The sequence below is a fragment of the Mus pahari genome, chromosome 10 (genome assembly GCF_900095145.1).
Source record: "Mus pahari chromosome 10, PAHARI_EIJ_v1.1, whole genome shotgun sequence".
In the NCBI taxonomy this organism is placed as follows: Eukaryota; Metazoa; Chordata; class Mammalia; order Rodentia; family Muridae; genus Mus; species Mus pahari.
In genome coordinates, this window is record NC_034599.1 from 103,463,635 (window position 1) to 103,490,886 (window position 27,252).

Here is a 27,252-nt window from a genome sequence, read left to right on the forward strand (position 1 = left end):
CTGTTCCCCCACCCACCCACTCCCACCACTTGGCCCCGGCCTTGCCCTGTGCTAGGTCATATGGAGTTTGGGAGACCAAGGAGCCTCTATTCCCACTGTTGGCCGATTAGGTCATCTTCTGCTACCTTGTTTGGTTTTTGAGACAGGATCTCATATACCCAGGCTGGCTTCAATCTCATTATGTAGCTAAATAATGAACTGGTTTTGAACGCTGGCTGCTACGACCTCTCCCCAAAACTGGAATTATATGCCTATGCTTACCTATTCATATTTTCATATTTAGCATTTCTATGACCTATTTTTATATTCTTTTGACCTTTCGGTGGGGTGGATTGTTAACCTTACAAGATGAACTGATACCTGAGCCTGGGTGTGGTGGCACAGGCCTCTAATCACAGCATTCAGGAGATTGAGGGAAGACGATCAGGAGTTGAAGACCAGCATCTGATACACTAGAGCCAGTCTTCAGGAAATGAAGAAAGAGCAAGCCACGGGATGCAGCTCAGTTGATAGCATGTTTATCTAGCATCCCCAGAGCCTAGGTTTGCACCACATAAACTTGATACAACAGTACAGTTCTACAATCCTAGCACTCCAGAGGTGAAGCTAAGAGGCTCGGACCTCATCCCTATGTGTGTAGTGATTTCCAGGCCAACCCTGGCTACATAAGATTCTGTCTTAAAACACCGGTTACAAAAAAAGAGCCACTGATTTTAAGGAGTTAAAGCTCTTTGTGTTTGAAAATGATTGTTTGACAGTTGCCTTTTGGATTTAGGTATGCTTTTTGTGGTTGTGGATTTTGTGCCAGTCAGAAAATCTCCATGTTAGGACTACACATTTCGCACTTGTCACAGTGCTCCTAGGCATCTTGCTTGTTGACATCTGAGGTATCTCCCTTCTGAGGAGAGGAGGTTTTTCTGGCATAGGCTGATGACTTTATTTTCCATGGCTCTTGGCCTTGTTGGAAATCTAGGTCACAGTTAGAATTGGAGCAGCTTAATCTCACATCCTTTGCAGCGTGGTTCTTTACAGGGAAAGGAAGTGAGGGAGGTTATTGAACCATCTGGCTCTTGCCCCATCTCTCAGCAACCTTTATTCTAAGGGTAGACTATGGCAGAAGTGGTTTTTGTCCCCTTTGTTCTTGGGAAGTTAGTGTTTGTTTGGGTGACAGAAGCTCTTTGTTGCTATCGAGGGAAAAGGAAACCAAATCTTAAAGGCCTTTTCCCTGCCCTGATGATCATCAGGGTGAATCCTCCTCACAGTGACAAGTGCTCAAAGCTCCTAGAATTGTTGTGATCCCAGGGAGAACACAGGCTGCCCATTCTCGGCACCATAGCCCTTTGGGGTTCTTCAGAATGGAACTCCAGTCATGGGACACTCAACGGAGCCTTCCGTGTTTAAAATGGTTGTAAAATACATTTGCTTAAGATAATTCCCGTTGACTCTCCACCCTTTAGGAGTATCCCGGCAAGAAGAAGGAAAGGCTGCTGAAGGTGTGACTGGAAATGACATCACTACCCCACCAAACAAGGAGCTACCACCAAGCCCAGAAAAGAAAGCAAAGGTAGGTGCTAGAGTGAATGGTGGTTATCCTTTTCTGTAATTTTTAAAAAACCTTCTGCTGTTATTGCTTGAATCATGAATGCAGCGTCTCTTTTTCTGAGCTGTCTTGTTTTTCTTCAAATTTAGATGCTCTTAGAAAATATATTCCATATTTTCATTTGGCCTATACCAAATTAATTAATTCAAAATCCTCTGCCTTACACTTTCATAGTATATCTGTGTAAAATGTTCATTAAATATTTGTTTTCTGTGCTAGAGATTGAGCCTAGGACCTTGTACTTCCTAGGCAAGTGCTCTACCACTGTGCCCATGGCTTTTTCAGACAGGATCTTAATATGTCTACCATTGTCAATTTATAAATGACTTATACCATTCACTTACTAACAGCAAAAAGCAGTTGTAGACTTATCCTAAAATCTGTTCATGGAAAAACAAAATGAATGAAGGTTTCTTAGACCATGGCTTCAGAAACTTTCTCTTGTACTTGGTAAACACACAGGTACCACATTTTAGGGTATAGTTATGCTATCTTGTGAAGACATAGGTAAGAAAAGTAGGGTGTGGTTGGTGCCTGTACTTTTCATCTCAGCAGTTTGGCAGCTGAGGCTACAGGATTTTGAGTTGTGTCAGCCTGGGTAACATAACAAGATCCTTTAAAAAAAAAAAAAGAAAGAAAGAAAGAAAGAAAGAAAGAAAGAAAGAAAGAAAGAAAGAAAGAAAGAAAGAAAGGAAGAAAGAAAAAGAAGAAAGAAAAAGAAGAAATCCCGTCAGTAATAATTTAATCATTTACTGAGAGCTTTATTTATAGAATTCTTACAGCTACCAAAAGTTAATGACAAAGATATTATTAAAATAAATGATTTAAAAATCAAACCATTGGGGGAATCTACTGAGCTCAGAAGAAAGGAATGCTTATTTTCAGTTGCATCAATCCTCATTGCTTATAATTTTACTTTGAATTGTGCAATTTATACATTTTTGTTTTTATTCTTGTCTGTGTGTTTTATGTTCTTTAAAATTTTTAAATTAAAAATTAAACAACCATCAACTTAAAGCCTTTGGCCACCACTCAACCTGCAAAGACTTCAACATCGAAAGCCAAAACCCAGCCCACTTCTCTCCCTAAGCAACCAGCTCCCACCACTGGTGGGTTGAATAAAAAACCCATGAGCCTCGCCTCAGGCTCAATGCCAGCTGCCCCACACAAACGCCCTGCTGCTGCCACTGCTACTGCCAGACCTTCCACCCTACCTGCCAGAGATGTGAAGCCAAAGGTAAGTGGCCACCCATACTCTGTGCCCGGAGAAGATTTCCCTTGAGTTTTAGGTCCATAGACAGGCTCTTGTTGCTGCAGACGATGAACTGATGGAACTGGGGAAGGCCAGTGGTGCTTTGCAAGTCAGTTTGGGTGCCCAGGGGGTGCGACTGTATGTACCACTTGAAACCATTTTATTATTTTTCCCCCTTTCTGCCCTGGTCAGAAGCAATATTCCATCTTCTTTCATTCCTTTCTCTTTGTCTTATCTATTCCTTATGCTTCACCTGTTTCTATACCTTAAGCAGTTTCCTGTGTTCCACATACTAATCAGATATTTGTCTTTCTCTTTACTCATCCTGCAAAATTAAGTTTTTTCCATTACTTAGCAGCATGTTGACTTATCCAGCTGAGATCAGCAGGTTCCAGGATCACGTGACAGGTTATTTTGCTTTTAGCCGTAGGCAGCTTCTCACTGGGTTACTTGTGATTTTCATCTTTTCAGTTAATATTCAGAGCTGCACTTGCTTCCATGATAGCTCCTGGAGGAAGGGAGGGTGCAGGCTGTGGCTGCCTCAGGCTTTTATTTTATTTGAGAAGGACCGTTAGCCTGTTGGTAGCTTTAAATTCATGGTGGAAAACATTATCATGTTCCCATGATAACCTGGGGGTTGTTCTACTTTAATCTTGTAAAGTAAACCTAGGGATTATAGTCTTAATTGAAGCCCTGTCTAAGATACTGAGAAACCCTATCATGGACTAGAAATGATGATGTCTCATAAGGCTTTCTTTCTGAACCTTATCCCATTTTGGATTTTTTAGGAAGTTGTTTGGTTAAGAGGCTAGATAGAGGACAGATGACTGTCTTCAAGGAACTGTGCTCCTGGCAAGGGAAAAAGAGTCTGTAGGGATAAGATGTACGTAGTGAGGTCTCACTCTGTATTCATAAAAATGAAGTATACTACACTAGTTTCTTGATATATATCTCCTTGAATATTCTCAACCATCCATAATATAAATATTGTTAGTTGTATTTTTTAAATCTGAGCACACTTAAAAACTCAGTCAAATTGTCTTCTTAAATATAAAGTCCATGCTAATACTTGACAGAGGTAGGGTTTGAGACTATGTCTAACGCCATTTCTTTTTCTTTTTTTTTAAAGATTTATTTATTTATTATATGTAACTACACTATAGCTGTCTACAGGCACTCCAGAAGAGGGCGTCAGATCTTGTTACGGATGGTTATGAGCCATCAAGTGGTTGCTGGGATTTGAACTCTGCACCTTTGGAAGAGCAGTAGGGTGCTCTTACCCACTGAGCCATCTCACCAGCCCCCTAACACCACTTCTGATGCCTGGCCCATACAACACTGCTTTTTGCTATGTGGTGTTTCAGCAGCAGTTCATAGGCAGCTGGCTTAAAGATGTGGCATGTATCTAAGCACAGGGGGCATATATTTAATCAAGTCCAGCATGCAGATTTATAGAAGCAAACAGAGAACCTGTTCAGAAAAGGATATGGAAACCAACAGATTAACTGTGGCTAAAAGAGTCCCTTGTCCCAGCAAATTCCTGATGTCTCATCTCATACTCTTGAGTGATTTCTACCACAAGTCACTCTTAATATTTTATCATTATTACTCCTACTAGCAAAACAATAAGACTCTACTACATTGTTCTGAATCATAGTCATAGTTTGATTTGATCTTCAGAACATTTTGTTTTGTGATAGGCTCTTACTTTGTAGCTCTGGCAAGCCTGGAACACACTTTCTAGATATGACTGGCCTCAAACTAACAGCGATCTGGCTCTCTACCCTCCTGACTGCTGGGGTTAAAAGTGTGTGTCACCATGCTCTGTTTGGTCCTCAGTCTTTGTAATAGAGTCTGGTGAGATGGCTCAGGGGTTATGACTGCTTGCTATTCTTCCACATTGTAGCATCCACATTGGGCCTCTGCAGGCACCTGCACATACACAGCAGACATGTTTCATATGTATGCCATACTTACACACAGGAAGTGGGGGAGGGAGAGAGAAAGAGACAGAAAGTTGGGATGGTAAGAAATTATAGTAGAAGAGTACAGGTCCCTGTTTCTGATCTTTAGTTTCTGTGTAGGCAGTTAGACGTGATTTGATTTTTGGGGGGTGGAGAGGTGAGGGGGTAGGGGGAGTGTTCTTGTGTTTTTCCAGACAGTATTTCTCTGTGTAGCCCTGGTTTTCCTGGAACTTGCTCTATGGACTAGGCTGTTTGTTCCCTTGTTTTGTTTTGTTTTCTCCTAAGCATTACTATAGCTGACCCTCTTTTGAACAGTATCCCTTGCCTGATATTGGTCAGGCCTGCCCTTCATTGCCACCTCTCTGCTGTCAGCCTTTTCTCCCTCAGTCTCTAGTAGTATCATACCATCAAATCTGGGCTGGAGCAATGCAGAAGAAAAAAGTGTGGAGCGAAGTGATCTTCCCAAGGGTATACTGCCTTGGGGTCCAGGCTCAGCCAGCACTCAGCCTCCAGCTCACTTTGGCTGCTAGCTGCTGCTCTTCAAAAGTGTCATCAATCCGGGCGGTGGTGGCTCATGCCTTTGATCCCAGCACTTGGGAGGCAGAGGCAGGCAGATTTCTGAGTGCGAGGCCAGCCTGGTCTACAGAGTGAGTTCCAGGACAGCCAGGGCTACACAGAGAAACCCTGTCTCAAAAAACAACAAAAAAAATAGTGTCATCCTGTTGCTCTGCTCTAGGTAAACATTACCCAGAAAAAGGGCTAAATTAAGTGAGTGCAACTTTTAGCCTCTGGCACATATGCTTGTTAAGTCTTAACCAGTCAAATAGTTTCAGTGGTTCTCAAGTAAGAATAGGTTGTGGTGTGCTATCCCCTTTAGAGTTACTCTCATTGCATTAATGTTGATGGACTAATTCAGAGCACCAAGCTTCTTACCTGGCTGCTTGCTCCGGAGAGCTCTCTTAGTGTTTTATTTGGTTTGTTTTTTGGTTTCACTCTATGGACAGGTCTGTTCTAAAACTAATGGTGTAATTACTATTTGCCTCATATTCGTAAAATCAATCCTGTTATCTCTGCCTGACATTACAAGCTGCAAACACCTTTCATGTTACCTGGAATCCTTGATCTTAGAACCATTTATTTTCAAGTTTGTCACTGGAGGAGGGTCTGTAGTATTTCCTGTCTTTGGTGCATGTTTATAAACCCTCTGGGTCCAACACTAACTAATCTGCAACACTTGTTACCACCTTTCCATTTCCAGCCAATTACAGAAGCTAAGGTGGCCGAAAAGCGGACCTCGCCATCCAAGCCTTCATCTGCCCCAGCCCTCAGACCTGGACCTAAAACCACCCCAACCGTTTCAAAAGCCACATCTCCCTCAACTCTTGTTTCCACTGGGCCAAGTAGTAGAAGTCCAGCTACAACTCTGCCTAAGAGGCCCACCAGTGAGTATTACATCTCATTCTTCGTTCCCATGGGAACCAGCAGGAAGAGAATAGGACTTTCCTTTTTTTGTTTGTTTCGAGACAGGGTTTCTCTGTGTAGCCCTGGCTGTCCTGGAACTCACTCTGTAGACCAGGCTGGCCTCGAACTCAGAAATCTGCCTGCTACTGCCTCCCAAGTGCTGGGATTAAAGGCGTGCACCACCACCGCCCTGCTGGGGCTTTCCCTTTTGCTTCTGGCTATAAGTGATCTTCATACAACAGCCATCAGTGTTCTGGACCTTGCACAATGAATTTAACAAGCCTGTATCTCTGAGTCATCTTAGAAGCTGTGTGTATTCAGAAAAATCTTTTTTTTTTTTTTTTTAAAGCTTTATTTATTTATTATATGTAATTACACACATAGCTGTCTTAAGACACTCCAGAAGAGGTTGTCAGGTCTTGTTACAGATGGTTATGAGCCACCATGTGGTTGCTGGGATTTGAACTCAGGATCTTTGGAAGAGCAGTTGGGTGCTCTTACCCACTGAGCCATCTCACCAGCCCCAGAAAAATCTTTAACAAAGGTGACTCCTATAAATTCTCAGATGACTTAGTTAACCCTTGGGTATTGAATCCATAGATCCCAGCATCCTTTTGTTTGTAAGTCCAACTCCATGGCAAAACACTTCCAGTGCATGCAAGGCCCTAAAGTCCCTAGGTTCAGTCTCAGTCATGGGGTCATGAGAGAGAGGAGGGGGAGGGGGAGAGGAGAGGAGAAGAAAAGGAAGAGGAAGAGAAGGGGTTAGGGAGACAAAGGCAATTCATAGTCATATTTAGTAAGCTGCTTCTGTGGCCAAGCAGAAGTCATCATTGGGACTGATGAGAGCAGGGTGTGGTGCCGGCCATGTGTACCTGTGCAGTTTCCGTGTGGTTGTTTAATTTTACACTGTGTCCTAGAAACAAGCAGGTCACTGGGTCAACATGGACATTTTGTAATGGTCAGATGAGTGATGAATCTCCACAGATTTCTTGTTAAATATACTCATTTGTTTGTGCAGCCACCAAGACTGAGGGAAAACCTGCTGATGTCAAAAGGATGACTGCTAAGTCTGCCTCAGGTAATGCCTAAGTCACCTGATGGGAAGCCTGTGACCCTGCTGTCCTTCCCCTGCTCCCCTTGTTCTAAGGCTCTCCCTATGACCCTGCTGTCCTTCCCCTGTTCCCCTTGTTCTAAAGCTCTCCCTATGACCCTGCTGTTCTTCCCCTGCTCCCCTTGTTCTAAAGCTCTCCCTATGACCCCGCTGTCCTTCCCCTTCCCCCCTTGTTCTGAGGCTCTCCCTATGAACTCCTGCTGTCCTTCCCCTTCCCCCCTTGTTCTGAGGCTCTCCCTGTGAACTCCTGCTGTCCCTCCCCTGCTCCCCTTGTTCTGAGGCTCTCCCTGTGAACTCCTGCTACTTCTCATTTCTTTGCAGCTGACTTGAGTCGCTCAAAGACCACCTCTGCCAGTTCTGTGAAGAGAAACACCACTCCCACTGGGGCAGCACCCCCAGCAGGGATGACTTCCACTCGAGTCAAGCCCATGTCTGCACCTTGCCGCTCTTCCGGGGCTCTTTCTGTGGACAAGAAGCCCACCTCCACTAAGCCTAGCTCCTCAGCTCCCAGGGTGAGCCGCCTGGCCACAACTGTTTCTGCCCCTGACCTGAAGAGTGTTCGCTCCAAGGTTGGCTCTACAGAAAACATCAAACACCAGCCTGGAGGAGGCCGGGTGAGTCACTGAGCTTGGGGATCTTGGCATTCTGGCTTCTGTTGCTTCTCTGCTACATACATGCAGTCACCTAGATCATTTTGTTCCGCCCCAGAGAATTTCAGTCTTGGCTCTTGGCACTGCAATATCAGGGAAGGCCTAACCTTAATCTTCCCATAAGGACCTCCTGTTCACTGTGTTGGGATTTAGATTTATATTTTTCTTTGGGAGGTAGAAAGAGTCTTCTATTTTATAAAAACTCTTAGCCGGGCAGTGGTGGCTCTTGTCTTTAATCCCAGCACTTGGGAGGCAGAGGCAGGAAGATTTCTGAGTTCAAATCAAGGCCAGCCTGGTCTGCAGAGTGAGTTCCAGGACAGCCAGGGCTACACAGAGAAACCCTGTCTGGAAAAACCAAATAAATAAATAAATAAATAAATAAATAAATAAATAAATAAATAAATAAATAAATAAATAAATAAAAACTCTAGAAAGCTGGATGTGTGGGCACAGAGAAACCCTGACTCGAAAAACCAAATAAATAAATAAATAAATAAATAAATAAATAAATAAATAAAAACTCTAGAAAGCTGGATGTGTGGTTCCTCAGAGCACTTGGAAGACAGAGCAACAGAATCATTATGACTTTGAAGCCATGGCTTCAGGGTTTTGGGAGTTTGGAGAGAGCTTCAGAAACTGTGAAGGTAAGAGACACTGGACATGAGCCCCATTTATTTTTGGTTCTTACCAGACACGTTTAATATCTCCATCCCTTGATGTGAGAGGAATCTGTCCAAAAGAGAACTAGGATTTCCTCTGGTGAACACTGTGCTGTTTAATGAACCACACACATACCCCGGCTTTTCTAAACTACAATGCAAAGTTCTGAGGCTGGGTGTGGTGGCACAACTTTAATTCTAGCAGCAGGAGACAGGCAGGAGGATATCTGAATTTGAGGCCAGCTTGGTCTACATGGTGAGTTCATGACTACACAGAGTGGGTGGGTGAAGATGGCAACAACAAAGAACAATCTGGGGCCAAAACATTAACTAAGGGGAGAAAAACACCTACTAGCAACCCTGATAGCATGAATTTAATCCACAGAAACCCTGTAGTGGAAGGAGAAAGCTGACTCCTACAAATTATCTTCTGACCTCCACACATGCTGTACACAAGTGTGGATATGCATACTTGTACACACATTAACTTTAAAAAAGCATATCCTAGTTGCATGGGTTTCATTCACTTTTATGTGTCAAGTGTTAGCAGCCCTTGGGAACCCAGGATGTAGAAAAAATGGTGGTACAGTTCACCCTTAACTGTTGTCAACTTGAACTATTCTGTCAGCATCCAGAGTAGGATACTTACATTGTATTAATCCAAAGTTGTTAAAATTGAATAGGGGGCCTGGAGAGATGACAGGAGTTAAGAACTCAGGCTTAGTTCCCCAAATCCACACCTGTGGCTTACAACCCTTTGTATGCCTAGTGTGGCGTGCACATGTTATGTGTATGCAAAACATTCATATAGATAACATTTTAAAAAATATTTTAAAGCAATTGAATACAGGTACAGAAATGCAGCAGAATCATGGTTCATTTGGAAGATGTTAATGACAGACTGGGATCATTGTGGGACAAGGGCCTCAGAGCATTGTGGCTGTGGCCCAGCCAGCCCAGTGTCTGGGCTGAGCTCCCCTTTTCACTCTTCTTGGTCTTCCATGCTACAAACACGTGACACTCTAAGTACCTTGGGCTAGTTTTGGGTTATTGTCTATTGCCATGTACCTGATGATGTCATGCTTCCATCACCAGGGACTGTAGCCATGCACTGGACATAGCAGAGCGTTGGAGTCATGAGGGCACTGTGATTTAGAATGACAGGCTCACACGTGCTCACAGAGAAACACTGATTCGATCTTAGCCTTTGAACTATTCCTTCAAAAATGCATGATCTCTTCTTTCAGTTCTGGCCTGTGGTTCTTCTTTCTGTGCCCCTTGCTCAGGGATCGCTGTGGATCTAGACTAGGAGTGTGTTGTCCTAGGGACAAAGGTGACTGCTTCTTTCTGCCTGGTATCCTGGCCTTGCTTTTTTTCTTTTTCTGCCTTCTTCCTTCCTTGGCATCTGGGCTCTCATCTTGGTTTGAAACTTGCCCCCCACCCCCAACCCCATTTATCTCCATCCAGGCCAAAGTAGAGAAAAAAACAGAGGCAGCTACCACAGCTGGAAAGCCTGAACCTAATGCAGTCACTAAAGCAGCCGGCTCCATTGCGAGTGCACAGAAACCACCTGCTGGGAAAGTGAGTTTTATTCAGGTTCCCTCTCTGAGGTGAAGTGGGAACATCATTCTCCTAGCCTGAGCCATTTTTCCTTCTATTCCATTTTGTTCCTGTTCTTAACTAGTTCCTACTTTTTCCTGTGTTCCTTCCTCCAGTTAAGGACTCAGCCGTCAGTTTTTATAACAACCAGTGAAAGCCAACCAAACTGTGAGCTCATACCCCATTGGAGACTTAAGTCAGCCAAATGAAGGGAACGTGAAACTGTCAGACACTTCCTTGACATTTCAAACGCAGCTAGTATGCATACAAATACATCATACCCAGGTTCTTCTTCAGAAGTCAGGGCCTTGTCTCCAGACTGTAAAGTTGCTGCTAGGTATGGAGACAGATGCGCCTGTCTCGCTAAAATTGATCCACTGTTAATGTCATGAAAAAGTCAAGAACTTAAAGGAGCATGGTATGGTAAGGTACTCGGGTTCCTCAGCATAAGTTCCAGGTTCTCTTGGTAGCACAGCACATTTCATTTGCAAAGAGCCTCTAGTTCTGAGGAAAAGGAGGGAAGGAAGGACCTTTCTTCTTCTTTTTTTAAAGATTGATTTATTTATTTATTATATGTAAGTACACTGTAACTGTCTTCAGACACTCCAGAAGAGGAGTCAGATCTCGTTATGGATGGTTGTCAGCCACCATGTGGTTGCTGGGATTTGAACTCAGGACCTTTGGAAGAGCAGTCAGTGCTCTTACCCGCTGAGTCATCTCACCAGCCCCAGGACCTTTCTTGAAAGCTATAAACTGTGTTACTCTTTCCAGGGTTAGGGTGTTGCAGTGCAACCTGGTTGTGCTCTTCTGAATTGTATATCACTATCTCACTGTTTTGGTTGGCCTCTGTTCACTGACAAATTATTATATATCTAAAGGATTCAGAGAGGCGTAAAACCAGATATGCTTGCTGTAATCCTAGTAGAGCTAACGGTGAGACAGAAGGATCAGGAATTTGAGGACTGTGTGGAGTATACAGCAAGTCCCAGGCGAGCCTTATCTACATCTTGAGACCCTAGTTCAAACACAAAAAAGAAGTCTGGCTTCCTCCATCAAAGTGTCTGAAACAGATGGGTGAGGAGTTAAGTGCAGCTGAGTCTGTTGCTTGTGCGCCCCCTTGTGTCACGTTCAGGATCATGTGACCATTTGCCTTTTTAGATGAACAATGTGTCTTCCTTCCTATTGTTATCAGATCTGTGCTGTTAGCCAGCTGCCCAACAATTCTTAGAGCAACCTTTGTTTCTGGGAATGAGTCTGGTTGCAACTGTCCCAGGCCCCAATTGGGAACTGGTTCAGAGCATCAGTATCCTTGCTGAAAAAAGCTAGAGTCCACCTTTCAGAGAAGGGGCTCAACCAGAAGGTAGGACCATGTTTGGGTGGACAGCAGGGGCCTGTTACTGTATGAGTCTTAGAAACAACAGTGCAGCCCAGAGCAGTGAGGCAGCCACATAGCTCTGTCCAGCCTGCTTCTGTCTTGTGTTGTTCCCTTTCTTGCTCTCACATGCCTTTCCCTGTGTTTTTAACCCCTGTTGTAACAAGTGGGGACAGAAGTTGTAGTGACTCTTGTTGACCATTGTGATCACATGTGGACTCACTGTGTGCTCGGTGTTGGTTCTAACTAGCCCTCTCCGTTTGTGTTTTTTCCCCCTTCTCTTTCTATTCTCTTAACACTCCAGGTCCAGATAGTATCCAAAAAAGTGAGCTACAGCCATATTCAATCCAAGTGTGGTTCCAAGGACAATATTAAGCATGTCCCTGGAGGTGGCAATGTAAGTATAAGCTCTGGCCAGTTGTCATATGAGGCATAGTCCCTGTGTGAAACCCATGGTGGAAGGGGTGGCGGGTGGGAGGATGAGGGAAGATGACACACAGTACCTTCCCTATTGTGAAGGGATCACAGCGGCCTGAGTTGGTCCCTGACCAGTAAGCAGTCCTGCTATCTGAAGGGAGTAATGCCTGTAGTTATTTTCGAGGGTGTTCTGAGGGTCCCCTAAAAAAACAGCTCGTGATACTCAGGTATTTCATCTCATCACTGTGTGAGAAGCTTTGTGCTTTCCTCTAACTTAGAGACCTGCTTTGAGGGCGGGAAGCCCCCAGTGCTGGGAAAGCACAGGTTTGACTGTGACTGGGCAGCCCCTGGGCGGATCCCAGTCCTGAGACGGGTACCCATATTCTCTGAGGCTTTGTCATTGTAGGATTGTATTAATCAGCATTACTCCCGCCCACTCCTGCTTCTGTCTGTTGCTCCCCTTTCTCTGTCTCCTCCTTTTAGTCCCTTTTCTCTGTTCCATCTAAACATCCTCCTGTTGTCACGCTGCTGTTCTGGGTTAGCTCTTTGCATATATTGGAGGTGCCTGGGGATCAGAGCTCACAAGGAAGGAGACTCTGGTCTAGGAAAACAGTGCATTCAGTGGCTGTTTCCCTCTCATTCCTAATGGTGCCCAGGCAGAGCTGTACAATGGATGCATTCCTGGGCCACCCACAAATGGTCTCACCTCCCATTTTCTTCCTTGTACTTGGCTTCTTGCCATCCTCAGCTGAGGCGGGGTATGTTTTCCCTTCTTTTCATTCTGCACCCCTGCTCCAAATGCTCTGACTATTCTGCCTGAGGTCCGCAAACACCCTCTGACATTTTACTTTAAGGAACCCAACCAAGAAGAATGTTCCTCCAGTCAACCCTCTGCTTGTACATCCTTCCTGGTTAAAATTCACTATGGATCTTTTTTTGTTTTGTTTCATTTTAGGACAGGCTTTCTTTGTTTAATTCTGGGTGTCCTGTCACTCTGTAGATCAGGCTGGCCTCGAACTCAGAGATCGCCTAGTCTGCCTTCCAAGTACTGGGATTAAAGGTGTGTACCACCACTACCAGGCCCACTGTGGTTCTTCATGGCACGGAGGTAGTGTACCCAGTCAGTAGGTGGCTGGCCACATATTAGCAGCTTCAAGTGAGGCTGACTGCAATGAGTAAGATTTTGAAAGACAGTGACAGCAACTGAGACCGGGTAGACACTGATTCCTTGTGACTTTTTCTCTGTGGTTCTTGGCTTGGGTAGAACAGAAATTCTAAAGGAATTGGGTTATTTCTGTGTGACAAAGTTTTATTGTTTTGAAGTTTTAGAGTATATATCATAAAGAACTTGCCTGGCATTCATGAGGCCATATGTTCAATCCCCAGCATAAACCAGGTGTGTGACACATGCTGTGACTCTAGTACTCAGCAGGTGGATACAGCAGAATCCTACGTTTGTGAACCTGTCTCAAAAAAAAAACAAGTAATTATTCATTGTTCTGTGTAGTGTATACGTAGTCTGTGCTATGCAGTCTGCTGGGATCTCAGTGCTGCCGACTCATGATTTCAGAGGCCACGCTAAGGGGGAATGTAGTTTTTAGGGGCCATCTTGAGAGGAAATCAGAAAACTGTTTTCAGGTTGGAGGGTTGAGAGCAAACAGCATGTGGACAGAGATTGAATGGAAGTGATGTTTCCTCTGCAGCTTATGTCAGTCTCTCCATAGCGCTACCATAGTGTAGAAACATTCTGGTAAAAGTAGCAAGCTTAACACAGTGGACAGTGGATACAGCACTTGCCACACAAGCATGTGGCCCAGGTCTTAGATCCCCAGTACCCACATAAAGCCAGGCAACCTTAAAAGCTCACCTGTAGTCCCAGCAAGGACAAGCTGGCAGTCTAGCCTAGTCAGTGAGCTCCTGGTTCTTGGGAGACCTTGCCTAAATCATACTCATGTAGGCCCACACATGAGCAAGTATGCATTCACACATGTATGCCACACTCTCATACGAAACAAGCAGCAGTTTCACCACGCAGTCCTGACAGTATCTGTCACACACATGCTGCACTGACCGCTGGGATACCAGGCTGTGAGCAGAAGCCACTCTCGAGATGCACACCCAAAGAATATTGGAAACCAAAAAGTTCCTCAACTGTCATCTGTTTCAGCTGCTTCTGTAGCTGGTCCCAACTTAAGATTTTTATGCAATTTGGATTCCTGGAACTCATGCTGGCCTTGAACTCAGAAATCTGCCTGCCTCTGCCTTCCAAGTGCTGGGGATTAAAGGTGTGCACCACCACCGCCTGGCACTCTGAAAGGTTTAAGCTATTGGTTTTTTGTTTTGTTTTGTTGTTCTTTTTTTAGTTTTGGTTGAATACACTGCATATTCTGTTCTAGAGTCTGTGTGTGTATGTGTGTGTGTGTGATGTGACTCATGCCACATCACATGTACAGAGGTCAGAAGACAGCACGATAAGTTCCTCCACCTTGTTTGAGACAAGGCCTTTTGTTTTTATCTGTTTCCTATCCCGAACAACTGGGGCGCTCCTGGGGATTCTCTTGTCTCTGCTTTCCTTCCCTCTGTGTAAGTTATGGGATTACAGGTGCTGCTGCTGTGAATCTCGGTGATATCTGAAGATTTGAGCCATACATTGTATGGCAAGCACTTTTACCTATAGACCTATCTCCCTAGTCCCTATCCTGTGGACTGTTAATTATCCCTTTGTCCTGTCGTTTTCTTTAAATTGACTTAAGTTTACATGTACTCCCACATTTGGAATGAGTTTCTTTTTTTTGTTTGTTTGTTTTTGGTTTTTGATTTTTGGTTTTTGGAGACAGGGTTTCTCTGTGTAGCCCTGGCTGTCCTGGAACTCACTCTGTAGACCAGGCTGGCCTCGAACTCAGAAATCCGCCTGCTTCTGCCTCCCGAGTGCTGGGACTAAAGGCATGTGCCACTACTGCCTGCGTCGCCCTGGTATTGCTAATTCTTCTCTAAACATGTGTCACTGTTCACAGNCTGGCTGTCCTGGAACTCACTCTGTAGACCAGGCTGGCCTCGAACTCAGAAATCCGCCTGCCTCTGCCTCCCAAGTGCTGGAATTAAAGGCGTGCGCCACCACGCCCGGCTTGGAATGAGTTTCATAGGTAATAGCTTCTCTCCATCCGGCAGTAGTTGTGTGTGCACTGTCGTGAGACCGCCAGTAACCCTTTAGTGTTGGGCTTGAGTGTAATGTGTCTTTTAATCAGAATATTCCCTTATTAAATTTTTTTTCATTGAGGTGATAAAGGGAAGCCTGGAGTGTAACTTCATATTTTGGAAAGAGCTCAGCCCCAGACTGTCAGAATGGCCTTTGTTAGTTTCTAACAGGCAATCTCAGGGATGTAAAGTCACCTCTGCTTAAGAATACATTGGTGGGACTGGAGAGATGGCTCAGCGGTTAAGAGCACTGACTGCTCTTCCGAAGGTCCTGAGTTCAAATCCCAGCAACCACATGGTGGCTCATAACATGCTCTTACCCACTGAGCCATCTCACCAGTCCCAGTGCTATTTTATTGCATTACTTGTATGTATAAAAAGTACCAAGTGGGGTTGGAGAGATGGCTTAGTGGTTGTTTAATTCTCAGAGCCCACATGAATCTCCGAGCTATGCAGCTCTAGTTTAAGTAGATCTCATTCCTCCTGACCTTTGAGTTCCATATATGCAAGTGGTACACAAACATAACATTCAGGCCAAATATTCAAGCACTACCAGTAAAATGCATCTAAGATTTAATGTTCCAAGAATTAAATTGATAACTTTATTCTACCTAGGACCATGGGGTAACTGTATAAGGTGTGGTACAGATCATTTTGTGGCCCTTTTGTGCATTCTGTTTTCCCGGGAAAAGAGAGAAGTCTGTGCCATGAAGAAATGAGTCCAAACCACACATAGCTGTGACTGGCCTGGGCGTGCATTGAAAAGCACTGGGAGGACATTCTCTAAGTGTTAGCTTTTTCTCTGTAAGGATTGATAGGTAAGCTTTTGAGATGGAGCCAGACAGGCAGTTTAGGAAAACCCTGACATTGGTGTCTGTACCCTGCACAGTGAAGCAGCTCTGCAGAGAGGGTGAAAAGGAAAGCCTGCAACTGGGTATGAGGTCAGAGGTGAAGAGCCACACTAGAGCATGGGCTCTTTAAAGCACTTTAGGAGGTAGCCTTGACCTTGAACAGACTGAAAAGGGAGTAACCAAGGGAGCTGGTGAAGGTAGGGCAGGCTAGTCCATGACCTTTGTGCTTTGTCTCTAAGGATGTTTGCCTTCTGTTCTTCTGCTTAGGTTCAGATTCAGAACAAGAAAGTGGACATATCCAAGGTCTCCTCCAAGTGTGGGTCCAAAGCTAATATCAAGCACAAGCCTGGTGAGTGGCTCTGAGAACCCCTTTGTAGCAGGTGGACTCTGAAGGTCATCTGAGTAGCTTTCCATCAGGGAAGTTACATGCCATCACAACTGGGAGCCGCTTCTAGAGAGGTGCTACATGAAGACCACATAAATGTCCACTGTGCATAGTGGTGATTTCATAGCTTGTGATTTCAATGGAGACAGGGTACCCAGAGACAAGCCACTAGACAAGTTCTAGGTTCAGCAAAGAGACTCTGCAAGGACATCTCCTGACATTTAACCTCAGGCCTTCACTCACGAGCATGTGGAACCACACACATGTACATACATACATGAATGCACACTACTACACACATGAAAAAGAAGGAAGCGAATTCTTGAGCTGCTTTCTTCCTAGATGGAAGCAGCACTGCTTTTCCAGCCCCGCCAGAGGCAGCGGCTGGGCGCTGCTTTGTTAAGTCCATTTTCACAGCTGTTCCTTGATGATCTTTACTTCCTGTCCCTGGCAATCTTGTGTGCTATATGCCAGGCACTGGCTGGTTGACCAGGGCCAGCCTCCCACTTTAACATTCCAGAGCCAGTGCTGGAGGAGTGGGCTCGTTTTAGTTCCAGTAACAAATGCAGCCCCGAGCAGAGCCTCCTTGGTGCCAGCCTTGAATGAAGGCTTTCAGAATGCTGTCTGCAAGGGTCTCCTCAAAGTTGCCGTGGCGTTTCCATCTGACAGCATCCCTGGCAGCATCCTGCAGAGGCTTCTGAGAAGAGCCTGAACGCTTGCCTTGGCTCGTGCCCTCCGTTCCATGTCTAGAGCAGACAAGCCGTTGTGAGGTCTTGCTCTAGATGCTGGCACACAGCTGACCAAGCTGGTATCTCATGAGGTTACTCCCTGGCCAGTTAAGGTGACGGCATAGAACATCCCCTTTCCTCAGTGGCTCCAGTCTGGGTTGTTTGTTTTACTTATTTGGGTGTTTTTGTTTGTTTGTTTGTTTGTTTGGTGGGGGGAGGGGGAAGGCATTGTCTCACTGTGTAGCTCAGGCTAATCTGGAACTCACTCTATCCCAGGATAATTTTGAACTTGTAGCAGTCCTCCTACTCAGCTGCCTAAGTATTGGGACTGTGAGGTCTAATGTAGAGTGTACTCTTTTTTTAAAGGACCAAACCACTCTGTGGTCCTTAAGTGTTTATTCTACTATCCTTTTACATGCGATAGCTCTTACCCTAGTGGCACTGAGTTAAGGATTGGTTTTGCTGGGGATAGCTCTGCAGTGAGGAAAGCTGGTGAGTTTGTGAGGACTGGGCTGAGAACAGGTGGGTAAGAGGGTCGTTCTTGCCCAGGCCACACTTCTCTTGAACCCTAGTCTATCAGCGTTCCCCCATCCTTGCTCCTGTGTGCAGGTGTCCTTCATTTTTCCCCAGCCAGGAAGCACTGGATCCTGTCTGCCTTTTTTCAACTCACACTTGTGAACATGCTCACTGTCTCACTCTTCCTTCTCACTGTGTGCCTCAAGCCATCAGAGTCTGTAGCCCGTCCCCGTCATTCACCAAGTATCTGGTGGGGCACTTAGAAGAGTTAGGGAGACCTGGGGGGCCAGGAGCCGGTGCAGGCTAGGCTTGCAGTGGTTGGAGCGAGGGCAGCCCTCCCTCCAAGATAGGTCTTCTCACTGCCTCCCCTGGCCTCTGAACCACCGTGAGCTGTTGATTTTCCGTGTTTTTAGAAGGGACTACAGCCATCTGTGGCCATTCCTCTCTAGACGCCTGACTCGGCTCACAGGTATATTCTGCTACCCTTTGTTCCAGGTGGAGGAGATGTCAAGATTGAAAGTCAGAAGTTGAACTTCAAGGAGAAGGCCCAAGCCAAAGTGGGATCCCTTGATAACGTGGGCCACTTGCCTGCAGGAGGTGCCGTAAAGGTAGTGAGTGAGCGCCAGTATACAGCTAGAATAGTGTGTCTCCCTTGTGATTGGAGTGGGGCTTAGTGGGCCTGTCACCGCCCCTCAGTTTCTTAAGGAGTCACATGTTCTTCATGCCATTGCTGTCTCCATTTCCACTGTTAGTCCAAAGGGAGGCGAAGAGCCCCAGCCACCTCAGCTTGTGGCAGAATCTGCCCCCAAGAGCTGTGACCTGCCTCACTGGGCCCATCCCATCCATTTCTGAGGGAATGTGGGTTGAAGCACAAATGACAAGCAAGCTGGGCCTTGCTAGGGCTGTCCTGCCCAGACTCTGGAAGAGCATGAGAGTGTCGGCGAACTTCCTCCATATCTGACATTGGCTGGGCCTCTCCTCTTTGCTCCCTCACTCCTTTCCTTCTCCTTTCTCCTCTTCCCTTCCACCTCTTTCCACAGTACTGTGAGACCTTTTGTGTGCCAAGATTCCATTTATCCTTCATTCTGTGTCAGGGGCAGCTGGGGAGGCCCATGCAGGTTACAGTTTACAGATTCCCAGGCATGAAGCTGCTGCTGATTTTCAGGGAACGTGAGCAGGGACCCTTCCCTCTGTGCCTGCTCACTGTGCTGGCCGTTCTGCCGCTTTCCTGTCCTGTCCTCTGGTTCCAGGTCTGACTCCACTTCAGAGACCATTTTAGGCTCTTTGCTCTTAGAGTTTTGACCCTCTGGGACTTGACAATGTCATCCTTCAGTCTGTCTAAAAGGGACATCACAGATTTGGAGTCTTGTTCATAACAGGAAGTGATTGCAGCTTAATATTCACACTCAGATTTTCTATGCCAAATTTTGTATTACTTTCTTTTTTCACTTTATGTCTGTCTCTACTCTTGCCTGGTGGGTTTTCCAGGACATGAGACTAGCTCATAATAGCTCCCACTGCTCTGTTTTATGCTTGACCCATGCTGCAGATCCAGTGTCCTGTTGAGCTCTACAAGGTTTCCCTGCAATGTTCCCGAGTCACACCTCTTTGAGTACCTTATTTTGCTTCCTCTCTGTCCACAGGCCCTAGGATGATGTCCACCATAAAAGATGCTCTTACCTCACAGATGAGCAGGCAGGGAGCCTACTTAGTTACCAAGAGCCCTTCCAAAGCAAGGGGTGTGCCTGGCAAGGGGCACCTCGACTTTCCTCTGCTGAATGCTCTTTAGAGTTACTGTTGTTATAGCTATTTTTAATTTGGTGAGAGTCACAGAGTTCCATAATGAAATTCCCAAGAGTGGCATTAGCCCAGCAACTCTAATCTTGAGAGTCAGTGTTGGGGGAAGAGAAGCAAAGACCAGATATAGAGCTGGGTTGCTGGGGGTGTGCGGGGTGGGAAGGCTATATAGGAAACTCATCACCATCACCCCATTTCACTCCCTCCCCAACTGACCCTTCACTGTCTCCCCCACTGTTTCATTGTAGACTGAGGGCGGTGGCAGTGAGGCCCCTCCGTGTCCAGGCCCCCCTGCTGGGGAGGAGCCAGCCATCCCTGAGGCTGCGCCTGATGCTGGCGCCCCTACTTCAGCCAGTGGCCTCAGTGGCCACACCACCCTGTCAGGGGGTGGTGACCAAAGGGAGCCCCAGACCTTGGACAGCCAGATCCAGGAGACAAGTAAGTGGCTGGGCTTGGCCTAAGGGCCAGCCAGGGGCCTTGTCACTGGCTGAAAATTGAAACTCCTTTGTTTTATGACTGGAGTATGGCCTAAATTTTAACAAAGTAACCTTTTATCTTCCAGGCATCTAATGATGACATTCTGGTCTCGTCTTCCATCTCCCCTGTGTTCCCTCTCTTGTCTCCCCCCCTTGTTACCCTCTCCCATCCCTCCTCACGTGTCACTGCAGATTGAGACCTACAGGCTGACGTTCCGGGCAAATGCCAGGGCCCGCACCGACCATGGGGCTGACATTGTCTCCCGGCCTCCCCACTTCCCTGGTGGCCCAAGCTTGGGGTCTCCGGCCCTGGGCACCTTTTCCCGGGCTGTCTACTAGACTTGTAAGCTCTTGGGTGCTGGGCAGCCCCTTTAGGCCTCCTTCCCTCCTGCCTCGCTTGCTCAAGGCAGCAGCAGCAGCCCCGCTCGCTGCCTTTACACCTCCTTCCACCCCATTCTGGGCCAGCTCCAACTTCACTATCTCACCACTTCACCACGGAGAAAGTTGGGCAGGGATGGGAGTCCAGTGGGATCTAGGAGCTGGATTCCAGCCTTGGCTGTTTGGTTTTTTTGGACCAAACCCAAAAGAAACTGACAAACCCTCCCTCTCTTCCCTGGCCCAACCTGGAGGGACTGGTAAAGGTGAGCTCCAAGTGGAGACCAGCACCGACTGAGTCCCTGGAAACTAACCACTCCTTGACCCCCACGGTGGAAGCCACCATGTAGGTGGTACCAGGCCCCTTTGCTGCCCCGCCTCAAGTTAGTCAAGGTTCAGTCCTCCTTGCCCCCACTTATCGTACCTGAGTAGCTGCTGTCTCACATTTTTATTTTATTCTTTCCCCTCCCAATAACCTATGAACTGGTGGTGTAGTTTGCAGGTTGAAGCCATGTCTAAATGAGAGTCCTCAGTAGGTGGCGAGGGAAGTGGGGAAGGAGATCCCGAGCCTCCCCTGAGGAGGTTGTCAGATATTGAGGGGTTGCCCTACTCGGGGCAGCTTGGGCCCTGTGGAAATAAGTGGGACTATTGCCGAGTGAGGTCAGACAGCTAAGGTGGGTCAGTGTGACTGATAGTGTTGGTATTGTGTATATGCTGCTTTTCTAACCAAGAGGCTGGTTTTGGCATCTATCTCATTCCCTGGGAATCCGGTGGTTAATGTGTGATACAAAACCAGGGCTGGAGAAACAGAAATGAAGGTCAAAATCGCAGGCCTGTACCTGCACGCCATGGCACCCAAATCCTCATATCTAGGGGAGCCTGAGATGTCCAGAACGCTTGTGAACAGTGGGGAATCAGGTGTGAAAATTTAAAACTAAAATGCATCTTCTGGTGTGACTGGAGAGGAGGAGCCATGGTGGAGCAGCCATCCCAGTGTGGTCTGCTCATGGATGGGATGGCTGCAATGTTGAGAAAATCCCGGGAATTTTATCAACACAAGATTCTTATTGCACTTGTATTTTTTGTATTAAAGTTTGCATGGTTTCTAATAAAGGATTCAAACCTAAGTTTGTATTGAAATGGCCTGGGAGTGTCCAAGGACTCCTCTGATAGGGCATTTTCTGCTGGGCAGATTTGCCTCTCAGGAGGCTGGCCCAGACTCGGTCCCCTTGGCCCTCCTCCCAACAGACTCTGCCTTTGCTTGGGTAGTTTGAGGAGGTAGAGATCTTCTCTCTCTCTGCCAAGGGAAGGTATCCCTGGGCTTGAAGGTCTTCTCCACTTGAGGTAGCAGTTACTTTGTGATAATCTTGACACTGAATTTCCCAGCTCTCTAAGCACAAAGAATTGCTGGGACCTGTGGAAAAAGGACTGCCTGAGCCGGGGAGCGGCTTTCTTCCCAAGCTGTCAGAACTAAGCTTGGAGCCTGCATTGTCTGTATTTTGCAGCAATAGGGGCCCATGGAGCTGGGAAGGACACAGTGGGGACCAGGGTAGTGATGGCTGAGTGCATACAGGTACTTGCTACCCTCCTTGATTTTGATCTTGGGGCCTTGAAGATGCTAATTGACAAGAAACAAGTCCATTGGCCAAGGATTAGAGAAAGGAAGGTAGCCCAAGCTCTGTAGGTAACTCCCTGGAAGGATCCCACGAGCCAGAGAAGGCTGATCTAGCAGCTTGGGACCACAGGCCATGATGTGCATACTTCAAAATGTTTGAGAATAAGATCCTTCTGTATTTTATAGTTTGCTCATGGCTTAGCCATTACCCATGTCTGTAATTGTTGTACTGATTTAAACAATAAAGCTGCCTGACATCCCACCATGCTATGTTGCTTCTGTCCTCTTAGTCCCCAGTAGTTCTTATCCCCTTCAGCCCCTCCCCCACCTGCATTATGGCTGTGGCCAAGGCAAAACCAATGCCTGGAGTTCCTGGCAGATGTACACAAATCAAGGCTGCCTAGAACGGTACTCTTTGCCTCTTGCTATTCATACCCTTTATTTAGGACAAGGTCTGTGCTGTGGGTATCATTAGAAGCAGCTGTGACAGTGCTGGCTTGGCCAAAGAGTTAGTTGGAATGTGTTGGCTGCTCTGGTGGATAACTCTTGAGGATGGAGGTTTTAAGCCCCATCTGCCCGTAGGACTTGGGCCACTGCCAACTCTGTATAACAGAGCCCAGAGTCCTGAGAGGAGCCCTTGGGAGGACAGCAGCACTCACAAGGGATAAATATAACTTTATTTTAAATAAACATTTGCACTCTGTACATAGCCCCAGCGGAAAAGGGGCTCAGTCATCAGCTGTCTTGCGCACGTCAAAGCTGCCACAAGGTCCTCGAAGCAACTCTGCCAGCAGTGCAAGCAGCTGCCCATGTTCTTGCTGCACACTAAGAGGAAGTGCAGCTAGCTCGCTGCGGAGGCTCCGCTCCACCATCCGTCCTAGGGCTCGACGAAACTCCCTTAGCAACCGAACAGTTCGTGAATCACCTTCCAGCCGAAGCAGGTCACTGTCACTCAATGAGATGGTGGCCCGACGCCCATCATCTGGAGGAGAAATACAGACTATGTTGGTAAATGCCGTGGGGCCATGAGTACCCCTTGGAATGGTGGGAGGGGTACCCACCTCGGATGTGCACGTCCCCATCTGTTAGGAGCAATACAGCTAGTGGGTGCACCTGGGAGGAATCTCGAACAAAGACGCTACCATTGGACTTGACGGCCATGAAATATGTCAGCCATCGGCTCCGTAACCGGGTAGCCTCCCTGGGGAACAAAATGCTGTGTGAAGCTACGCCTCTGGCCATTCTCTGGGTCCCTCTGTATGTAACCCTGGTTGCCACCCACCTGTTAATGGTCGACTTATGCAGCAAGATGTTGCCAGATTTGGTCCTGTAAGTGACACTGTTGGGTTTGAACTTGCCTTGCCGAGTAACCTTACCTTGTCTCACCTAAAGGGACAAAAAAGAAACATGAGCAAGGAGCTAGGGTTGGAGAGAGGTGGGGACCTGGTGAGAACCCGACCCTAGAGGAAGCACCTGGATGAGGTTGGGGTAGAGGCCAGCCATCAGCACACCCTTCACCAGCTCCTCTTCCTCGCTGTACTCATTGCACTGAGCAGAGGGCAGCGTGCAGTCAGAGGGCTTCCCCACTAGGAAAGCCTCATAAATGTTCTCTGAGAACTGCTTGATGAGCCCTGGGGAGGCAAAGTCCAAGTGTGAACAGAGACCCTGCCTCAGGACTGGGATGGGAGCTCTGGGGGGACTGCTCTGGAGGCCCTCTTGGGGGCCAGGCTGACCGTGGATGAAGCGCAAGCTGGGGGCATACAGAAGGTTTTCTTCCAGGTAGTTTTCCCTGGAGGTACGGTCCTGCCAGCGCAGGACCTCCTCCCAGCCAGCCACAGCCCGCACGAAGGCCAAATGGTCACTGCCACTGTCATGGCTCAGCAATGCCTTCACCTGGGAGAAAAGGGAGGGGTCAGCAGAGTGACTAGAGTCCATCTCAGGACAACGGATGAGGTGTGAATAGACAGCAAGAGGGCTATAGGAAGCACTGGGTCTAACCTTGTCTACTTCTGCCCGGTTCTGCAAACTGCTGCTGAAGGGGTCCCGGGTAAGGCAGGAAACAACCACCAGCAGTGGGTGCAGGCAACGGAAGATGGCAGCCAACACTATGGCCTTGGCCAGTCGGGGGTCAGTAGAGATATGGGCCAGGCGCTGTCCCAAGGTGGTCAGGTACTCCCGCTGGTCCAGCACCCCTGCAACAGCTCAGCTGTCAGTCCCTCCCACAAGCTACTCCACAGCCCAACCATTCCTAGCCTCCATTTACCGATCTCCTGGAGCAGGATCACGGCCTCATCCACTGCCTTGATATTTGGACTGTCCACAGCCTTAGAGAGGAACTCCACTGCCTAGAGCAAAAAGAACCATGCTCTCATGAGCCTGTGTCCTACCTGCCTTGTCCAGGAGCCAGCCCCTCCCTAGCCCTGCCTCTGCCGCACCGTCTTCTCAGGCATATGGATTTTGGCTTGCAGCACCAGGTTCTCAAGAGGTGTGCGCAGGATCTCTGGCACTTGGAAAGGAACCATTTTCTCCAGCCGGCTCCTCGGGAACAAGTGGTAGGCAAACCCTGACTGACAGCGGCCTGCCCTGCCCCGGCGCTGAATCACATTTGCTCTCGACACCCACACAGTTTCCAGGCAAGACACCTAGGGGAAGGCAGGAAATCTACATGTGTTACAGTCTTTGTCTATCCATATCTCCAATCACACTCATCACCCCTCAAGAGGAACATTTCCCATATATGTGGCCCTCACACAAAAAGACTCTCTACGGTAGATCGGGACTAGGGGCAACCTCAGAACTGAAATCATTCCCCAGTGGGTTAGTTGGGCCCAAGAGAGAGGCGCCACCTTGGTCTTCAGGTCATAGCGTTCCTCCTTGTGCAGACCGCTGTCCACGACATGCACAATGTCGTTAACTGTGATGGAGGTTTCAGCAATGTTGGTGGCCAATACAATCTTGCGTACCCCAAGTGGAGGCTGTTGGAATATGGCCTTCTGGTCCATCATGGGGATATTGGAGTGCACTGGTGGATAGCAAGATGCAAAAGGGCTTCACGCACTGTTCAGCCAGAAGAGTCCCACATTAAGGGCAGGGCAAGAATCTGGATGGCTCGCTCACCCAACCCTGGCCAACCCTGATCCAACTGAAGCCCAGATGGTCAAAGAATCCAGGCCCACTCGAGTATAGGCCGGGTCACTCCCTACCAGAGAGAGCAAGACTCACATTGCTGCATGCATACCCAGACACTCACCTGGTAAGATGAGGTACTTGCTTTCATGCATGCCCAGGGCCTCCTGTAGCCGTTGCTGCACTCCTTTGATTTCTTGCCAGCCAGGTAGAAAGCACAGGATCCCACCTGTAAAGGGATACTGCAGCCATGAGCTGGTTGGTCCAGCTAGTGGGAAAAGGGAGTAGCTGAGAATCGGGACGAAGTACCCACCTGGTTCCCCACGGGCATCGATATGCAGAACCAGATCAGTCACAAGGTCCAAATCAAGTGCACATTCATCTTCAGACTGGAGTTGGGGAAGAAAGGCCACTCACAGTCATGGGGTAGGCGTCACACAGGAATACAGTAAGGGTAAGCTAAGTATGTAAACTCTAGCCCACACATACATGTCACGCATAAAGGCATGACTTTTTATCCAGGAGACAGGCTTGGGAAGGAAATAATGACCTATCATGAGGATAGGGAGGAGGGAATCCAAAGGAAAGCTCCAGACCCTGGGGTGGTGTCCCTCACCTCATGGTGCCGATGCCGGTGTGGGTATTGATGTTTACCCAGCTTGGCCAAGATGTCCTCCAGGTAGTGTTCCTTGACGGGATACATGAAGCCAGGTACCTTGATAACAGGGCAGCCCCCAAAGTATCGGGAAAAGCGCTCATTATCTCCTGTAGCACTCATGAGCACCAGCCGCAGGGCTGGGTTGAGCCGCTGCAGGCCCTTGAGCAGAATCAGCAGGAAGTCTGTGTTCACATCCCGCTCATGGACCTCATCCACAATGACATGGCTCACACCCTCCAGGCTGGGGTTGCTCTGCAGCTTCCGAAGCAGGATACCCACAGTGCAGAAGAGCAGCGCCCCACCTCGGGCTGGAGGCTTACTTTCCAAGCGTACCTGGAAGCCCACATTCCGGCGCAAGGAGGGGCCTAGTTCATGGCTGACCCGCTGTGCCACAGACACAGCTGAGATCCGGCGAGGTTGTGTGATGATCACATTGCAGCGGGCACCTCGACCCTCAGTCACATAGCGCTCCAATAGCAGCTGAGGGATACGTGTGGTCTTCCCACAGCCTGTGTCCCCAGAGATGACTACCACTGGGTGTTGTTCAATGGCACTGAGGATAGTGTCCCGATGAGGGTCCACAGGTAGCTGGGGGGCCTCCTGCCAGATTGGCCCTCTCCTCCGCCACAGCTCTAGCAGGCTCTGGCTTAGGCGCACCTCTTCTGCTTCTGACAGGGGCATGTATGGCTTGCCTGTGATAGGGTCACTCAAGGGCCCTGAGTCCTTGCCTAAGGGCAAGATGTCATCACTCTGCAGTCGGAGTTCTGGGGAAATCCATGAACCGTCCACCGGGTACTAGAAGATGAAGCAGCAAGTAAAATGACAGAAAGCCTGGCTTCCTCCTCCATGCAGTCAGCCCCTCCAAAGGATTCACCTGAGTCATATGGTTAGGGCCCAACCCACAGAGCAGAGAACTTGGGCTGTGACTGCCCTGACACCCTCGTAGGCATGACTAAGGGGACTTAGAGCCAGGGGAATAAGGCTCGCTGCTCAGTGGGAAAAGAGAATTTCCTAAGCCGGTTGTAGGCAGAAACAGCCTTCAGTCTGGAGAGGGAAACAGTGGGATGGAAGACAGGACACTTACATGACTCAGGAAGGCCTCTATCTTACGAAGGATGGGCTCAGGCACCTGGATGGTACATGGCCGGCGCTGGGTCTCACCCAACTCACGCAGGGAGGCCAGGTTGTACATGGCATGGGTAAGCGGCTCATTGTTCCTGTCCACAAGGCCCAGGCTCTGTAGAAGGATACGATAAAGCTGTCTATGCTCTTATACCATATGGGCTCAGAACCTGAAGGATGTGGTAAGCAATCTGTCTTCTAGATTTGGGTTTTAGTGAATAAAGGAGAAATGAGGGGCTGGTGAGATGGCTCAGTGGGTAAGAGCACCCGACTGCTCTTCCGAAGGTCCGGAGTTCAAATCCCAGCAACCACATGGTGGCTCA

The 27,252-nt window shown here is 47.7% G+C and overlaps 2 protein-coding genes across 22 annotated transcripts in view; one reads left to right on the plus strand and one right to left on the minus strand.

Annotated features, from left to right (window-relative positions):
- The window catches only part of Map4 (microtubule associated protein 4), a 135,304-nt gene extending 113,017 nt beyond the window's left edge, over positions 1–22,287 (plus strand). For 3 of the 12 annotated variants that reach the window (XM_029542874.1, XM_029542877.1, XM_029542879.1), the window contains 10 exons: positions 1,458–1,564; positions 2,619–2,837; positions 6,075–6,258; positions 7,296–7,355; positions 7,710–8,002; positions 11,973–12,065; positions 16,399–16,480; positions 18,256–18,368; positions 19,806–19,995; positions 20,120–20,318. In XM_029542874.1, coding sequence (XP_029398734.1) covers positions 1,458–1,564; positions 2,619–2,837; positions 6,075–6,258; positions 7,296–7,355; positions 7,710–8,002; positions 11,973–12,065; positions 16,399–16,480; positions 18,256–18,368; positions 19,806–19,995; positions 20,120–20,127 — 1,349 coding nt within the window. In that variant the 3' untranslated portion in view covers positions 20,128–20,318. Of the gene's footprint in view, positions 1–1,457; positions 1,565–2,618; positions 2,838–6,074; positions 6,259–7,295; positions 7,356–7,709; positions 8,003–10,164; positions 10,279–11,972; positions 12,066–16,398; positions 16,481–18,255; positions 18,369–19,805; positions 19,996–20,119 lie in introns of all 12 variants that reach the window. The other 9 variants (XM_021207323.1, XM_029542872.1, XM_021207325.2 and 6 more) reach the window with 6 other exon arrangements.
- Positions 22,288–22,678: 391 nt separating this feature from the next.
- The window catches only part of Dhx30 (DExH-box helicase 30), a 30,266-nt gene continuing 25,692 nt past the window's right edge, over positions 22,679–27,252 (minus strand). For all 10 annotated transcript variants that reach the window (XM_021205932.1, XM_029542885.1, XM_029542884.1 and 7 more), the window contains 13 exons: positions 26,892–27,044; positions 25,766–26,602; positions 25,463–25,538; positions 25,274–25,378; positions 24,870–25,045; positions 24,459–24,665; positions 24,287–24,368; positions 24,022–24,215; positions 23,757–23,916; positions 23,497–23,654; positions 23,306–23,409; positions 23,085–23,224; positions 22,679–23,005 (listed from right to left, as the gene is read on the minus strand). In XM_021205932.1, the coding sequence (XP_021061591.1) occupies positions 22,752–23,005; positions 23,085–23,224; positions 23,306–23,409; positions 23,497–23,654; positions 23,757–23,916; positions 24,022–24,215; positions 24,287–24,368; positions 24,459–24,665; positions 24,870–25,045; positions 25,274–25,378; positions 25,463–25,538; positions 25,766–26,602; positions 26,892–27,044 (2,646 nt within the window). In that variant the 3' untranslated portion in view covers positions 22,679–22,751. The remainder of the gene's footprint in view (positions 23,006–23,084; positions 23,225–23,305; positions 23,410–23,496; positions 23,655–23,756; positions 23,917–24,021; positions 24,216–24,286; positions 24,369–24,458; positions 24,666–24,869; positions 25,046–25,273; positions 25,379–25,462; positions 25,539–25,765; positions 26,603–26,891; positions 27,045–27,252) is intronic.